Raw genomic sequence first — 17,816 nt, 5'->3', positions numbered from 1 at the left:
GTGACCTATTGAAAGAGACATTCAAACTGATATTGAAATTGGACACTATACAATGTGAAATGGTTTTAATAAGACAATGTTTCATGCAACCATTTATTCTAAAATTAAGTATACATGGCCATGAAGCACAAACATTCATGGCCATGAAGCACAAAACAATGTCACACATGTTGTTTTGCCAAACTACATCAAATTCATACAAGGGGTCTGATCATCACTCTGTTGCTGGCAGGCACACATTGATGTGCACCTCAACTCTGAATAGCGACATTTGCAGCGTCGAGTCTTGCATTGCTTCTGGCATGCACAACAAATCATCTCGAGGCAACTTTCTGGGATTGGACTCAGTGACATCAGAATAGGCTCCAGTCCTGAATCAAGCGATGTTGCTGCCTCCACTTTCCGCTACTTCAGACACGTAAGGGAGCTGTCCTCGCAGCACAGCATCAGCACCGCTGAAATATGCAAATACATGAGCGAGCTTGAGTCGGAGTTCAAAACACGGGGACTTTCAGAAGGATGGACCCATGTTCTCTTTCTTGATCAAGCCAGACAGCTTTGATGGACACGAATTGGATTTATCTCTGATAGACTGGTTGGATACACAGGACATGGAAATGCAGCCGATTGAGCTGAAGAGTTCAACACTGTGGGTGACTAAGTTTGCAGAGCTCCGGAAACAACTAGAAACCACGGCAGTGCAAGATCACGGAACCTGCATCTTCACCTGCTGGACATCCGTGCCGAAGAAGTTCAGCTGTCCCCGGAACGTTGCACTGGCTTTGCTGTCCGTCTTCGGGTCAACGTACCTCTGTGAGCAGATCTATATTCTCACACACGAAGAACGTGCTCAGCCCCTCCCGTAGTCGTTTGACAACCGACCACTCCGAAGCATGTGTGCAACTTAAAGTGACTAACGACAACCCCCAGATAATGGAGGTCAGCAAAGGAAAGCAGGGCCAGGGATCACACTGACTGGTAGGCATCTGTTTATTTGTAGTACACATGGGTTTGCATATGTCGCTGTTTGTCCATCTCTTTTTTTCCAACTCTGATGTGGATGTTTTCATGAGGATGGCAGCATTCTTGTATAGTACTGGTATTTCTGTTTGATACACTTGTTACATATTTATGTGAATGTATGTGAATTACCATGCAGGTGTTTGCTTCCGTGTGTAGTATATTAAGTTGTTGTGTAGTTGTTGTGGTTGGAGGGTCAGAAGCCCTTCTGAAAGAGTGGCAGGAAACGGAAGTGGCCGGAAGCGGAAGTGACGGGAAACGGAGGAGAAAAGACACGAGGGAAAGGAAGGCTTCTTCCTCCTCGCCCCGCGACGACGAGAAGGTGGAATCGACCTTACGCTGCGCGGAAAACGCGCCGTTGCGAAACGTCTGGCGAGAGGAGTTACCTGGGCGGTAAATACCTTTGGACACGTCCAGTCACTGTGAGTTCGTGCACGAAACCAAGCGTCCGGGACAGTTTGCCCCGTCTACAAAGACGCGTACGGGTCCGCACGTTGGGCCTCGCTCGCGTCGGAAGCCGCGCTGGGTTTTTGCCCATCTACAAGGACGCGTAAGAGTCGCACTTGGGGCCTCGCGCACGTTGGACGCCGCGCTGGGTTTGCCCCGTGGCTTGGCAAGGAGGTGCGCTGCAGCCGCGGCCCCAGTCCGAGACGGCACGTTTAGAGCACGTCCGCCCGGGGCTCGTTCAACCGCCCGTGTGCGGAGAGGAGAGACATTGACCACGGAGGGAGTCAGGAGTGGGGCTCACGTGAGGAATGTATAAGATTAAGATGGCCATCTTAGAGTTTGTGTAGATGAGTTCACATGGTTGTAATATTGATTGTGCATTGTTGATGGTTGTTGATTGCTCAGTGAATATATTATTGATTATTCCGGATCCTTGGTGTGGGGTTTCTTCTTGACCGGAATTCATATTGATTGCGTTACGAAAGCGTATAAACCATATATCTTTCTGGCGGGGTCCCTCCCACGGTCCGGGGGTCACCAAGACCAGGTAGTTACCGGGAGGACCACGTAACAGAATTGGGGGCTCGTCCAAATTACGATTTGCGGTTTCGCAATTGGGTCTACGTCCGGGATCTAAAAGTGTATAAAATAATAAAATAATAATATTTTTGGTAATTAAAATTTATTAATTAATTATTAATTGGTAATATTTTTTTTGAGAAATTGGGGAAAGTCTTGGGGTGAAGGTTAACAGGTGTTAACGATAGGCACCATGGCGTTTGTGGCACAGAACTTTGGGGTAACCCCGAGTGAGGCACAGTTCCGAGCGTTGCTAAAGTCGGATCTCTTGAAATTGGCCAAACATTTTAACTTGGAGGTCCGAACTAATTTGAGGAAGGCAGAGTTGCAGGCCACGGTGATACAATCTATGGTGGGATTAGGAACATGGGACGAGTTAGCCTGGGAGTGGCTACCCGAAGAACCAGAAGACGTGGAGCTCCGGAAACTGGAGTTGCAATTACGGAGCCAGGAACGGATCAAAGAAGAAGAAAGGAAAGCAGAAGAGAGAAGAGAAGAGAAGCAAGCAGAGGAAAGGAGAGTGGAACGAGAACTCCAGGAAAGGTTAAAAGAAGAAGAAAGGAAAGCAGAAAAGGAAAGAGCAGAAGAAGAAAGGAAAGCAGAAAAGGAAAGAGCAGAAGAAGAAAGGAAAGCAGAAAAGGAAAGAGCAGAAGAAGAAAGGAAAGCAGAGGAGAGGAGAGAAGAGAAACAAGCAGAGGAAAGGAGAGTGGAACGAGAACTCCAGGAAAGGTTAGCAGAAGAAGAAAGGAAAGCAGAAAAGGAAAGAGCAGAAGAAGAAAGGAAAGCAGAAAAGGAAAGAGCAGAAGAAGAAAGGAAAGCAGAAAAGGAAAGAGCAGAAGAAGAAAGGAAAGCAGAGGAGAGGAGAGAAGAGAAACAAGCAGAGGAAAGGAGAGTGGAAAGAGAACTCCAGGAAAGAAGAGAAAAGGAACAAGCAGAGGAAAGGAGAGCTGCAAGGGACCTCGAAGCAGAGGAGAGAAAAGCGGAAAGGGAATTAAAGGAACGTGACATGGAGCTTCAGCAAGAAATCAAAGTCAAGGAGCTGGAGTTAATGAGAGAACGGGGAGAGGCACCACCCTTGCTGACGGGGTCGACACCTCACCAGAAAACCTGGGATGTGGGCAGACATGTGAGGCTGGTTCCACCGTTCAGTGAAAAGGAAGTCGCGAAATTCTTCCCACACTTTGAGAAAGTGGCTCGACAATTAAACTGGCCGGAGGAGGCCTGGACCATACTCGTACAAAGTGTGCTGGTGGGGAAAGCTCAGGAAATTTATTCGGCGCTACCAATGGACCAATGTGCAGATTATGAGGTACTGAAGAAGCACATCCTCAAGGCCTATGAGTTGGTTCCGGAAGCTTACAGGCAAAAATTCAGGAATGCCAGGAAGAGGGAGAGTGAGACCCATGTGGAGTTTGCCAGAGTGAAAGAAAACATGTTTGATCGGTGGTGTGAGTCAAAAGGAGTCGGGAAAGACTTCGAGACATTGCGGGACTTGATCCTGGTGGAGGAATTCCAGCAGTGTGTCCACGAGGACATCAAAGTGTACCTGCAGGAAAAGAAGGTACCAAAGTTGTGGGACGCAGCCACCATGGCAGATGATTATGCCTTAACCCACCGAATAGGGGTCCACGAACCTAACTCCTCGCCTAGATCTCCGCAGGGGAGGTGGGGAACAGCAGGTGCGGAGAACGACCATACATGGCGGCGGCCTCGAGATGATTATGGGGACAACTATGATACCCCACCGGTTCGAAATCAGAGGGATGCGGGCCCAAGACAAACTTATAGTTCGGGGGGCCCGAGGCAGACCCCGAGTTTTTCCTCCGGGCCTACTTGCGCGTTTTGCAAAAAACCTGGACACTTGATGTCCAGTTGTTACCTCATGAAAAGGGACAACCCAGAGCGGAGTCCGACTATTACAACTCCGAATGCGATGGCTAGCGTAAGAAATCGCCATCAAGAGGGTTACCAACCATTTGTTTCCGAGGGGTTTGTGTCACTGGATGGAGCCTCGACTAACCGGAGACCGGTTAGGATATTGAGAGACACAGGGGCCCATCAATCTTTAATGCTTGAAGGCATTTTGCCATGGTCCGAGGAGACGGCAACGGGGGATAGTGTTCGTTTACAGGGGATCGGGGGCGGTGTTAGTGCTCCCCTTCAGGTCATCCAGTTGGAGTCCGATTTGGTGTCAGGACCGGTCACCGTCGGTTTACAAGCCACGTTTCCTGTAGAGGGTGTATCTGTGGTTCTCGGGAATGATTTGGCCGGGGGTCAAGTTTATGGTAACCTGAGGGTTGAGAAAGAGCCCAGCAGGGAAAATAACACCACACCAGCTCGGGATGGTGACAAAAGTGCCAAGTTATTTGTAGGGGGACTGAACTTCAAAACAGAGGAAGAAGTTCTGACCTCTGTCTTCAACAGATATGGGCCGCTGGTGGAAGTGCGGTTGGTAAGAGACTGGGAAACGCAACAGTCAAGAGGGTTCGGCTTTGTCACGTTTGCCAGCACAAAAGACGCCAGAGAGGCAGAAAAGAATTGGAATGGCAAGGATTTGGAGGGTCGGACCATAACAGTAGGGAAGGCATTTCGTAGGCGTCGAGAGGTCTACAGGAGAGGACAACTGGGCGGTAGTTTTGGTGGTGGCCGCAGTCAATATTATTATGGAGGCTCCCTGAGTTACGGCCGCTCCCGAAGGAAGAATTGGCAAAGTAGTGGCCGAGAAGAAGACCGGTATTCAGGGGACTACAGGGACCAGTGGTCCCACCCTAATTATTAGGGACGTTCCGAGAAGTTGAAGCACTGAAGGCGGCGGAGCCGCCGAGCCAAGATTCCTACACGAATTAACCGTGAACGCCGTTCCTAAAGGCGCCCATGTAGAGAACTTTCCTGCACGGACTAACCGTGAACTCCACGTTCCTCAAGGCGCCCATGTAGAGAACTTTCCTGCACGGACTAACCGTGAACTCCGCGTTCCTAAAGGCATCCATGTAGTGAATACTCGGCTTGGCCTCCCGGAAAAGTGCTATCGAGTGGCTTAACTGGCTTTATTTTTAAGTGATAACTGTGCCCGGGGGGAATTGATAATGTGGGGGGGTTGAGTTATCTGGTTTATTTCTCCAAATTGGCCGGCAAAGAAAGTTTTCGCTGGGTTCAAACTTTCTTTCTTGAAGGGGGGGAGTGTTACATATTTATGTGAATGTATGTGAATTACCATGCAGGTGTTTGCTTCCGTGTGTAGTATATTAAGTTGTTGTGTAGTTGTTGTGGTTGGAGGGTCAGAAGCCCTTCTGAAAGAGTGGCAGGAAACGGAAGTGGCCGGAAGCGGAAGTGACGGGAAACGGAGGAGAAAAGACACGAGGGAAAGGAAGGCTTCTTCCTCCTCGCCCCGCGACGACGAGAAGGTGGAATCGACCTTACGCTGCGCGGAAAACGCGCCGTTGCGAAACGTCTGGCGAGAGGAGTTACCTGGGCGGTAAATACCTTTGGACACGTCCAGTCACTGTGAGTTCGTGCACGAAACCAAGCGTCCGGGACAGTTTGCCCCGTCTACAAAGACGCGTACGGGTCCGCACGTTGGGCCTCGCTCGCGTCGGAAGCCGCGCTGGGTTTTTGCCCATCTACAAGGACGCGTAAGAGTCGCACTTGGGGCCTCGCGCACGTTGGACGCCGCGCTGGGTTTGCCCCGTGGCTTGGCAAGGAGGTGCGCTGCAGCCGCGGCCCCAGTCCGAGACGGCACGTTTAGAGCACGTCCGCCCGGGGCTCGTTCAACCGCCCGTGTGCGGAGAGGAGAGACATTGACCACGGAGGGAGTCAGGAGTGGGGCTCACGTGAGGAATGTATAAGATTAAGATGGCCATCTTAGAGTTTGTGTAGATGAGTTCACATGGTTGTAATATTGATTGTGCATTGTTGATGGTTGTTGATTGCTCAGTGAATATATTATTGATTATTCCGGATCCTTGGTGTGGGGTTTCTTCTTGACCGGAATTCATATTGATTGCGTTACGAAAGCGTATAAACCATATATCTTTCTGGCGGGGTCCCTCCCACGGTCCGGGGGTCACCAAGACCAGGTAGTTACTGGGAGGACCACGTAACACACTTTATTCTCACATTTTGACATTTGTTCCCAATGCAATACTTTGTAAATGAGTTACTGAAAGCAGTGTTTTGAAATGGGGTCCGTGCATATAATTTGTAACCTCATTGGGGACAAATTTTACAATGATAAAATGATCATTACAATGTCCTAATTATGAGAGATAAATGTTTCTTTAAAATGTTGTTGCTATGCATGTAGCCTGTATGGATGTTGTTGCTATGCATGTAGCCTGTATGGATGTTGTTGCTATGCATGTAGCCTGTATGGATGTTGTTGCTATGCATGTAGCCTGTATGGATGTTGTTGCTATGCATGTAGCCTGTATGGATGTTGTTGCTATGCATGTAGCCTGTATGGATGTTGTTGCTATGCATGTAGCCTGTATGGATGTTGTTGCTATGCATGTAGCCTGTATGGATGTTGTTGCTATGCATGTAGCCTGTATGGATGTTGTTGCTATGCATGTAGCCTGTATGGATGTTGTTGCTATGCATGTAGCCTGTATGGATGTTGTTGCTATGCACGTAGCCTGTATGGATGTTGTTGCTATGCACGTAGCCTGTATGGATGTTGTTGCTATGCATGTAGCCTGTATGGATGTTGTTGCTATGCATGTAGCCTGTATGGATGGAATAAAATTCCATGTCTTTTGGAAATATTTTTTTGATGTGGTGTCATAATTAAACTTAATGTTGATATGGCACACTAATTAACAAGAACATTTCAAACTGGCACTTCATGTCAAAAAGGTTGCCGACCCCTGCTGTATATAGTCGAAGCTTGTGGAGAAGTTAGAACATAGAATGGATGAGGACGTAAGAGAACAAAAGAAACAGTAGAAAGAGAGGGGGGGGGGGGTACACCAACAGCAGAGATGAGGGGCAAATTAGAGGGAGACTTGGAGAAATCAGTCAGGCCAGTCTCTTGACATGTAACCCAGTACTACCTGCCGCATGGTCGGGTAGTCGGCAACTAAACCAACTACCCCCACTCACTCGCCAGTGGAGAGGGTGACTGTGACAGTGTGACACCCTGCAGGACTAAAAACAATACCTGTTACAGGGCGGATGAGCTCCCTTCGTGAGCCAACGGCCATCTGGTAAGGAGATGGTGTCTCCTAAAAAACACCCATCTGGTTGGACTGTTTTCTAGGTAGTAGGTTGTACCGCTCGGGGTGGTACTACCGTTCTGACTTAGGGGCGTTAAAGTGGTGCCCAGAACCATCTTATGCTCTCCGTGTCGGGATTGCTGGTCTTACTTTCTGTCTCACTCACACTATAGCTACCGGGCTCGCTTCAATCTCTCTTTCTTACAAGCAAACATCATACACTTTTCATCATGCACTTTTCTTACTCGTTTTCACTCCTCACCTTTATATTCTCTCTTTTATTTCTTCAGGAACTATTAGAATATTCTCGATCAATGCAGCTCTTTTATTTAAAAAACCTGGCCTCGATGGTGATTATATAGTGCGTAACTGGACCCTTCAACATAAAAAAGGGATGTCTGGAAGAATGAGGGGTAGGGGAGGACACAGGGAGTGGACACGATGGATATACAATATGCAGAAGCAAACTCTCAGGAAGGAAATACTGGAAACTCAAAAGAGGTGGGGTTGTGGAGGGTTAATGTGGGGAGAAAATATCATGGTTTTGGATGGTGAACGGTCTGAGATGGTGGTGAACAGTTGTCTTGAACACCTGGGGGGAAGAATGAGATTGAGGAGAATGTGGAAATTTATTCCACAGGTGGTAAAAAGAGGAATGAATGAGTGGAGGTGAGTAGTGATCCTGGATTTATGTAGTTTTATCAGAAGGGTGTAGTTATGAGAGGATTCCGTTGAGAGATATCTACTGAATGTGTGCATGGAGGAATTCACCAAGCCAGGAATGAAGGTAACAACCACATCCCTCTGCTCTCTCCATGCTCTCTCACCTCCCCACCCTCAGTGTCTGTAAGAGTGTAGGGCATACACTGTCTATCTATAACCCACTTCTGGTGAAACTCCCAAAATCCAGGCTCACTACTCACCTCCACTCATTAGTTCCTTTTTTTTTCTCACCTGTGGAACCAACATCCTCAATTTATTAAATCCCACCTTCCTTCCAGGATTTCATGATGGCAGTAAACGACCACATCAGGTCATCTTCCATCCATGTAAATGAATCCTCGTTAACCATTCCTCTTCAAACACCTCCTCTCCCATCCCAATCCTCCAACCCCATATAATTGCAGGTGGATACGTTTCCTTCGCTTCTTGTGTTTGTTCATCCCCTTGTTGCGTCCACGTCTTATCCCATTGCCCCACTGTCAGTGCATTTCTTTCTACCCTCTATCACCCCAATCTTCCATAGTCATAGACTTTGGAGACCAAAAAGTTTTTTTTTTTTAAACATTAAAATTATCTTAACAGAATCCTATGCATTAAACGCTGTGTTAGTTATTTAGGGAGTTTTGGGTTGTTTCTAAACTTTAATAATGAACTTGCCTATCTCATAGAGAAAGATAGAGAGTGGTGAAACTTCTGATATATTTGCATAGATAATAAACAGGTGCTACTTTATCCATAATTATGAAACATCTATGGCAGTCTAATTGAGAGCTCAATAAGCCCTCAAAACATGAACATCTCACTATAGTTCACTCACCACTGGAGGTGCCTCCATTGATATCCAGTAGAGCAAATTCAGATACAACAAGCCTATTGTTCTAAAGCAGTGTTTCTCAGCCGGATTTACCAGCCGACCCACCCATCCTGGTATTCGGTCACCGCGACCCCCATTGTCCCCTACCAGGGATGAAAAAAAGACAGGAACGGGGATTTTGAAAAAATCCACTTGACTGGGAAAATAGTGTTTGTTCAAGTGGGGAATTTTTTTTTTAGCCCAGGTGGGGAAAACCCTAACTACAGGAGTAACAAAAAGGCTGGGACCTGGGCCATTTTTGTTTTCTTTTTGCGCACATATATCAATTTGGGGACTAGTCTTAGCAAACATCGTAGCTCGCTGTCGACATCTGTTTGGGCTTAGGTTTGATCACTACTGAGATTGAGAATGCAGGTTCACATCATTAAGTCCTTGGGAACATCACTAGGACTTGTGTAACTACTTAGCACAGACAGCTCGCGACTCCTATGGAAACCCCCTCATGTGGGGGTCCTGTGCGGGGGTCATGCCACAAAGATGCTGGCAAATGTGTAGATGGCTAAACATTACTTTTGAAAGACCCTGCAATTCTATATTACTGCACCTTGCAAATATTTTAAAAACTAAAGAATTTAATTTTAAATTGATATCTTGGAAGGCACTTGTGATAGGTTGGAAAGTGTTAAGTTAAAGATAAGGATATTGATCAAAGTTAATGTCGGGTTGAAGGTTACTGTTTTGATATACATCAAGGTCAGATTCAGGTATCAAACCGTTTAAGTATTCTGCCTCTTCTTGCTGCTCCACATCTTGACAAGTGTCTTCTGATACTGGGGGTTCAAGAGCGGCAGTAGGGCGGAAAGGCTTTGCATATTGTGGGGGTGTATTTGGAGGAAGAGTTATCGAGCAAGCAGCTTCTGAGGGTGTTGTTGGAGTGGATGTAGGAGATTCATCAGCAGGAGGTGAACAAGTGCCAGTGGGAGGTGGTGGAGGAGGTGTGGGGGGATGTGGAAATGGTGCGCCAGGACGGTAGTGTGACGGTTGGCGTGAGGGAAGCCTGAGGATAGTTGTATTCCGACTTGTTGTTGAAGTTGGTTCAATTCTGCAGAAAAGGGACAGAAGGAGAGAAGACGTTGCAGGTTTCTCTCTATGTAATTATTTACGGCTTTGTGCCACTTTGGGTGGGAGCAGTTATTATAGCTCATACAAAGCATTAAATTCTTTGAATATAATATTGTTTTTATTAAAACATAGACATCATAAAAGGGGGGGGGGGCTGACAGGGTGGTCTACACGTACACACTACTTGCTTCTAAGCTGTCTAGCCTTGGTTTGAACCCAGCTGAATCCTTACTAAAATATTCGCTTACGAAACCGAGAAAACAGGAACAATTGCGATTACAAAGACCTATCGTGAACTAGCCTGGTCACAACCCAGATTTACTCCAATCGCGTGTGCTGTGGGTCTATAATTGTGATGTGATTAATAGACAATCCACATTTATGTAGATATTAATAATGTAAAATTCATGTAGCTTTTAAAATTGTAGCTTAAGCACATTTGTGTCTTTGGAAACAGTGTTCCTTGGGCATCAGTATTCCTTACTGGATGGTTGAGCTGAGTAGATACTTGTATCTGTAGCAACGGACAGCAAAAAACAGCACTAGTAGTAGTACCAGCACTATCAGTAGGCCAAGACTCAAACCCAGAGCCAATTGCATTACTGAGGGATCTAGAAAAAAAGTGAAATGTTAGTGAAAAATTAAAGCAAGATGTTATCTTCCATTCATTTTTTCCAACGCTTAAAGTTGGCATTTCTGAGTTACTCTACCGAGTACCGTTCTAGTTGAATATGGATCTACCAAAATACAAGCAATTCTTTGTGAAATTCCCAATGGAGCAGTCAGTGGCCATGATAGGAATTCCTTTCAATATATATGAAAATTATTTAAGGAAATTATTATAATTAACTAACCCTGTGGTTTTTAATTATTTTGAAGTTTCCAGTAGCATTAGAATAGAAGGGCAGATACTTTCTGAAAGTCAATGTGATTAATTACTTCTTTTTTTTTTTCCTACCAGGGATAGAAACAGAGAAGAAAAGTGAGAGAGGAGAGAGGAAAAAGAAAAGAGGGAAAGAGAGAGGGGAGAAAAAGAGGAAAAGAGAGGAGAAAGAGGGGAGAAAGAGAGGAAAAGAGAGGAGAGAGACAAAGAATTGTGTGACAGAAGCAAGACTGGGCAAAGGTTTGAGGGTAGGAGAGGCATTATGGAACACATAATTAAAAAGAGGAAAAAGAGCTCAAGTTCCCACCTTACCTTTTCAAGAGAGATGCATGCAAGTTGTTAAGTGTTTGGTGAAGGAGACTAGTATGAGCAAGTCAAACAAGAGAATAAATAGAACAGAGTAAGGAAAGAGTTAAGCAAAATAAATGGAGGTAGAGCAAAACACTTGTCTGAGTACTATATACTCGTATATTGTTGCGGTTTTGGGAAACCGGTAAGAAGTAATGACCACCACCATACAGGTCCCTTGGAATAGTTATTTCATAGCAGAACATTATCTTAGTCCCTTCCCCTTATATGGGTTAGTATGTCGTTATGCGTTGGAGATGGGAAGTGAAGTCCTCCACTCATAAGGGGAAGCCAGGCAGATGTACAAAGATTGCATCTGCAGATATTGATTCAAAGTCTTGAAGGACAGTAAACAGGCCAAAGGCCTCAAGGGTGGGTACCAGCAACAACATTTTGTGGACAGGGAACTTTTTAAATGCACCAAAGACCATTGGGTTATGCACCAGGAAAAAGTCCCTTGGAGAGGGTTTGTGGGAGCAGGGTGACAAAACGGGCCACTAATCAACATCAGAGAAACTTTGGAGAGGGCTTGTGGGGGCAGGGGATATCACGGCCATATTGATGATAGACCAGAAATCTAGACTTGTCACTGAAGATCACGTGATTCCAGTGTCCTGGCTGCCATTGACGGTGCTCTCTGGCCCACTGCAATCGGCGCTGGCGGTGTTGTCTGGTCAGACGTGGCTTTCACAGGGGATGCCTGGCACGATAGCCTGCTTGAACCAGTCGTTGGTTGACTAGCCTTCTGGATACAGGCACATTTGTCAGTTGCTGCCACTCAGCCCTAAGCCGATTAGCTGACTTGGTATGGCGATTGCGGACTAACCGGTGCAGCTGGCGATCATCCCTCCTTGTGGTTCTGCGGGGACGTCCTGACCTCGGTATTGGAGTAGGGACACCCCTCTGAGCATTTCGTTTCAGGATCTTTGACACCTGACCTGAGTGATGCCATACTGCCGAGCAATAGCACGCTGTTTCATGCCGGAATTTCGTAAAGCCACCACTAAATGACAAACAGCATTGTCGAGTTGACGGACCATCTCCAGGGGAAGCGGCAATAACTTTTGTAGATGTGCAGCAGTTGTTTTCCACTAATACAGAACGCAACAACCCTATATACCCGATTGTGAAGCCAATCGTCAAATGTACCTGTCCGTACATTTTGTCACGCCACCTGTGATATAATCCTGTTATTGACTTCTTGCTGTGACAGACAAACAGTGACATGGTTCTTTTAACAAAGAAATCACCGAAGCGTAAAATAAACTCACCAGATTGATATACCGAGTTCAGAAAGTAAACCCAAGTCAAGAAAAAAAAAAATTCCATATTAAATGCCAAGTCTGTATATATATATATATATATATATATATATATATATATATATATATATATATATATATATATATATATATATATATATATACGCACACACACTTTTTTTTTCTTTTTTTTTCTTTTGCATTATAATCATATCTGGTTTGGGGTTACAAATAAATGATTGTGCCATGCACTGTCATGAGGAGCTCATAATAAGAGGGAAACCATGGTCGGTGGCTCCACTGTCTTTTATTTGTGATCTGTAAATCTCGTTTTTTAAAATAGAGACAGGTATGTCCACGGAAGCGATCCGTCATTGGAGGCGATGTGGCGCGCATGCGCAGCATGACGTCATGTCATTCCATTGGTATTATTAGGTCAGAAGAGCCCTTTCATGGTTTATATACAAGTATACTGTATATGCGCATGTTTTCGGCCACATTAAATATAAATAATTTTATTGTCACATTGGCATGTCTTAATAAACAAAAGGTGGTATAATGATCATCTTTATTGGCATTATTGGCATTATGAAATAATTATGAATAATAATAATGAATTATTAAGTAAATAAAATAAAATAATTAATTTGAATTTAATAATAATTAATAATAATTAATAATAATTATAATAATTAACGAATAATAATTATTTATTTATTTATTTATTTATTATAAATTATTATAATTTTATAATTATTTTAATTAATTTAATGATTTATTATTATTGAATAATAATTTATGAATGATTATTGGCATTTAAGAATTGTATTTTACAATATTAATGCATGAAATTTCAATAGTTTGTGTGGGACTACTTTTTCATATAAAACAGCACCAATCAGTTTTCGAATGCTTTCCGACATTTCGGAGAAATTCCGTTGTGAGCTTGTTCCAAGCATTCTGCAATGTTTCTCATAATTAGTCTTGACTTTTGGTTATTTTTCGTTTTTCTGCTTTTCCAAACAATCCAAAAAGTCTTGCACTACAACAATTCTTTCACTAATTTGTAATTCCTCTCTTGTAGCCTTATATGTAATATAAACCAACACCATACTCAAAATATCAAAGTTTATGAGACTCAAAGTTATAGTTATATTATTTTACACAAACAAGGCATCTCCCAGATAAAAACATTCCACAAAACATGTATTTGCAGATGTTGAGAACAAAGAGGAACAGTTATACATAAATATTTACACAATCCCTGAAAATACAACTTCCGGCAGAAACAAGCAACAATGAAAGGACACCACTATCTGGATGGTATTCTTATCTTTAGAGATAGATCACTTGGAGTTTTGAGCCACACATCTGCCAATCTTTTTATATTTCACCTTTCATGCTGGATGTGCATCAATCTTTGCTAGTGTCTTAAGAGATGGGGAAAATCTCTTACCAGGGTTCACCAAACTTCCTGTACCATGGCTCTGGTTGACCAGCAGGTTGTGGGTGCAGGTTTTAAAGGAGGGAAGATTTTCCACAATCGTTTTTATTTTCGCTGTGTATTTCCCAGTGTCCTGGACCTGAAGATCAGCGATTTGGAGACTGACAAAGTTCAAACCATTTCCCAAGACACGGGTTCTTTCTTTGTTGGTCTTTATGGTCTGGTGATCTTTCTCCTGTAGAGCAATCTGCAAGGAGGAAATACAAATTTTTTTTTTTTTTCATATTCTTAATTCTGCACTCTGTCAACTAGTGCAGTAATGATCACTGATCACTACATTGTCATCTATAGTGATCCTCCTGAAAAGGCCTACCCAGGTTATAGTTTTAATTTTGTCGAATTACGTGTTGCGTGATATGTTCACAACAATTCTAGCATTGTAGTTAAAACAAACATAGGGACAATACCCCCGCCGCTCACCTGGTAGAATAAACAGTATACTACACTGACTAAAGGTATATTAAACCAATTTCAAGGGTTGCTAGAAGTCAGGGCAACATGTAGAATCATACTAACATAATCATAAGACTTTAAACAAAAAATGAACGTTGTGGTGAAGTTTCATCGAAATTGCGTGTGTAGTTTCTGAGAAGAAATCAAATACCTATTTTGGGGGCCTACCCCCTCTCCCCTCCCACCCCCCCCCCCCCCCCCGTTGACGCCCAAAGGGGCAGCATTTTTTAATGACATGAACAAATTTTGGGACAGCACGGGTGTTGAAGGTTGTGGTTAAATTTCATCGAAATAGTGTGTGTAATTTCAGAGGAAAAAGCAAATTCCTATTTTGGGGGGGTCTAACCTGGATCCACTTTGACCCCCGGTAAACCCCCTTAGACCCAGACTTTCTTAATGCCGTGAACAAACTTTAGTCACAACACAACAAATATAATTTGTGCCAAGTTTGGTCACAATCGCTTCAGCAGTTTCGGAGAAGATGTTGCAAGTGTTTACGGGCGGACTAACAGACAGACAGACTGACGGACGGACGGATGGACAACACGCCATCGCATGAGCTCCCCTGAACTTCGTTCCAGGTGAGCTAAAAATCAACTAGAGCAATGCGACTGTGTCACAAATATGCCTCCGCATAGTCCCTGCATGTGACAATGGGTAGATGCCATCGTTCACTGTCCTAAAAATGCACAAGTTCGATTCAAATCCGTTCAGCTGTTTTCAAGTATCGCATTTTTACCAGACAGGACAGTTTACACATCGATCGGTGAAACCGTTTCGGAGAAGAGATTTTTTTAAATTATCCGCTTTCAAGCTAACATGGCTGCAAAACCACGTGACATATGACGTGAAAAATGTACACTCTGCATATGTATGGGTAGTGGATCACGTTTGTGAAGTTTCATGTTGATCGGAAAAGGTTTGCTTTTCTATCCAAGATGGCTGCCAAATCACGTGACCTACGACGTCATTATTTTCAAACTATATGCAACAATGGTGTTAAATGACATTTGTAAAATTTAGCATCGATAGGGTAAGTGGTTTCAGAGATATAATTATTTAATATTTTCCTCCAATGCAATATGACTGCCACACAATGTGACCAATGACGTTTTCGTGATCCACTTTTAATCGCCACGCCTCGTCAATGACACACGTAAAGTTTCGAGTCAATCAATTTGGTGGTTTGGGAGAAGGTTTTTTTTTGAGGTTTTAGGTTAAATCCAATATGGCTGCCAAAGCATGTGACCTATGATGTCATAAATTTAATACTGATTAGATTGTACGTAAAGATGTAAAGATGAACTGATTAGACTTTGGGGTCATGAGGTCAAAGGCTAAAGGTCAGAGGTCGTGCTCGGTAAAAAATACTGTTACCGCGATAACTTGTGAACCAACGATGGGACTCTGACCAAAGTTGTTACAAGTATGTATTATGATGCAAAGATGAACTTGTTTGATTTTGGGGTCAAGAGGTCAAAGGTCAAAGTCTGTAATAGTTCTATAACTTGAGAATAGCTGAAGGGATCTAATGCAAACTTGGTTCAGGTATGTATAATGATGTAAAGATTAACTGATTAGATTTTGGGGTCATGTGGTCAAAGTTCAAAGGTCATGTTAAGTTAAAATTCTGTTGCCGCGCCAACTCGTGAACAAGTGATGGGACTTTGAACAAACTTGATATAAGTATATAATATGATGCAAAGATGAACTGATTGAATTATGGCATCAACAGATCAAAGGTCAGAGGTCGGGTCAAGTAAAAATGTGATAACTTGAAAATAGCTGAAGGGATCTTAGTCAAACGTGGTGCAGAAAAACATTAACTAATTACATTTTTGGGTTAAGAGGTCAAAAGTCATGTTTGGTAAAAATCCTGTTACCATGGAAACTTGTGAACTATTGATGGGATTTTGCTGGAACTTGGCATAAAGTATATATTATGATGCAAAGATGAACGGATTATATTTGGGCATCAAAGGAGTGAGGTGATTTTGTGATTTTGGTGAGGTCAGAGGTCATGTCAGGAAAAATGTGATACTTGAGAACAGCTGAATGGATTTAAATCAAACTTGGTACAATTAATTATGTACAATGATGTAATAATGCGGGCGGAGGCATATCGGTCGACATCGTGACGTCGAAGAGTGTCGTTCTAATTTCTATTTACATCAATAACCTTACGTAAATCAATTCAGATTATTGATTCTGATCTCCATGACACACTCAACTCGACAAATACAAAGACACATGTGATAGACACATACAACATACAAAATAAAACAACACAAAAAAAAAAAATTTCAGCACATACAACAACATCTTGACATCTTTAGCGACATTCAAACTTACCAAAGAGGTTTTGTTTTCCTTGTTGGTGAAATACCATTCAATATCGAAATGTGAAAACGGATCCTCAGAAAGAGAGCAGTTTAAATCAACTGAACCACCTTGTTCAGCTGTCCATATTTTGTGAGCAGACATATCTGCGCCTGTAATCCTGTGTCTGCTCAACTCCCTTTGTCTGCTTAAGCCTGATGAAGAGAGACAAACAAATGGTAAAGACGTTTTGCAGAAAAAGAAAGAAAATGGACAAGCTCTTGATAAAAGTGTGATGAACGATGTTATTTGTCCAGATATTTTCTGTGGATCCCTTTTCAACAACAATACTGTGCATCAAGCGAGTAATCATAACATGTGAACGATAAACTCACCAGCCAGTGGAACACTGGAACATAAACGGGGCAATTTATCAGCAGGTGCTACCAACAGGATATGCTTGTCCAACTAGATGATATTCATAGAATAATTACCCTGTGCAGTCAACTTAGTGCGTGCAAACTCTTCTGTTTTTGAAGGGATTTTTTCTTTGATCCAATATGGCTGCCAGACCACGTGAGCGATGACATAAATTTATATTCTCCAATATAATTGTTACTTGGATTACGCTCAATAAATTTCAAACTGATCAGACTAAGCCTTATACTTGTCGTATTATGACATCAAAAGGAAAGCACCGATGACATCATAAACAAGAAAGAGCAATCAGAGATTTAATTGCAAGCCCTCACCAGGATGTATTTTCAGTGGTTTTTAAGGCTTTTGTGTGAAAACATATATGGCGGCCCAACCCCGTGACCGATGACGTCATTTTTTTTTTTTCCACTACTTAATTCCTAGATTATGCTCAAGAAATTTAATCTTGATCGGATGAAGTTTTGTACTTGTCGAATTACGACGTCATAATGGAGACACCTATCATGACATCGTCATTAACATATTTTATTCCCCATGGAGAGTTCTTTACAATGAGCCATGTCTCAATTTTTTCTATGCAGCACTTTCAGAGATATAGAGGGGCAAATGTTTTCTGTTTTTCCAAGATGGCGGCCGAACCACGTGACCGATGACATCATCTTTTTTTTTCTCCACCAATTTATGCTTACAT

General features: G+C 43.2%; 1 protein-coding gene across 1 annotated transcript in view; it reads right to left on the bottom strand.

The window, feature by feature from the left end:
* Positions 1 to 50: 50 nt before the first annotated feature.
* Positions 51 to 17,816, bottom strand: part of LOC137432791 (uncharacterized) — a 40,820-nt gene continuing 23,054 nt past the window's right edge. Inside the window, exons 2-6 of the mRNA XM_068124999.2 lie at positions 16,721 to 16,902; positions 13,868 to 14,102; positions 10,403 to 10,529; positions 6,150 to 9,898; positions 51 to 1,117 (exon numbers count right to left, since the gene is read on the bottom strand). Coding sequence (XP_067981100.2) covers positions 9,484 to 9,898; positions 10,403 to 10,529; positions 13,868 to 14,102; positions 16,721 to 16,852 — 909 coding nt within the window. The 5' untranslated portion in view covers positions 16,853 to 16,902 and the 3' untranslated portion in view covers positions 51 to 1,117; positions 6,150 to 9,483. The remainder of the gene's footprint in view (positions 1,118 to 6,149; positions 9,899 to 10,402; positions 10,530 to 13,867; positions 14,103 to 16,720; positions 16,903 to 17,816) is intronic.

Source organism: Myxine glutinosa, chromosome 1 (assembly GCF_964187855.1).
Source record: "Myxine glutinosa chromosome 1, kmMyxGlut1.1, whole genome shotgun sequence".
Taxonomy (NCBI): domain Eukaryota; kingdom Metazoa; phylum Chordata; class Myxini; order Myxiniformes; family Myxinidae; genus Myxine; species Myxine glutinosa.
This window is presented reverse-complemented; position numbering and strand designations above follow the sequence as displayed.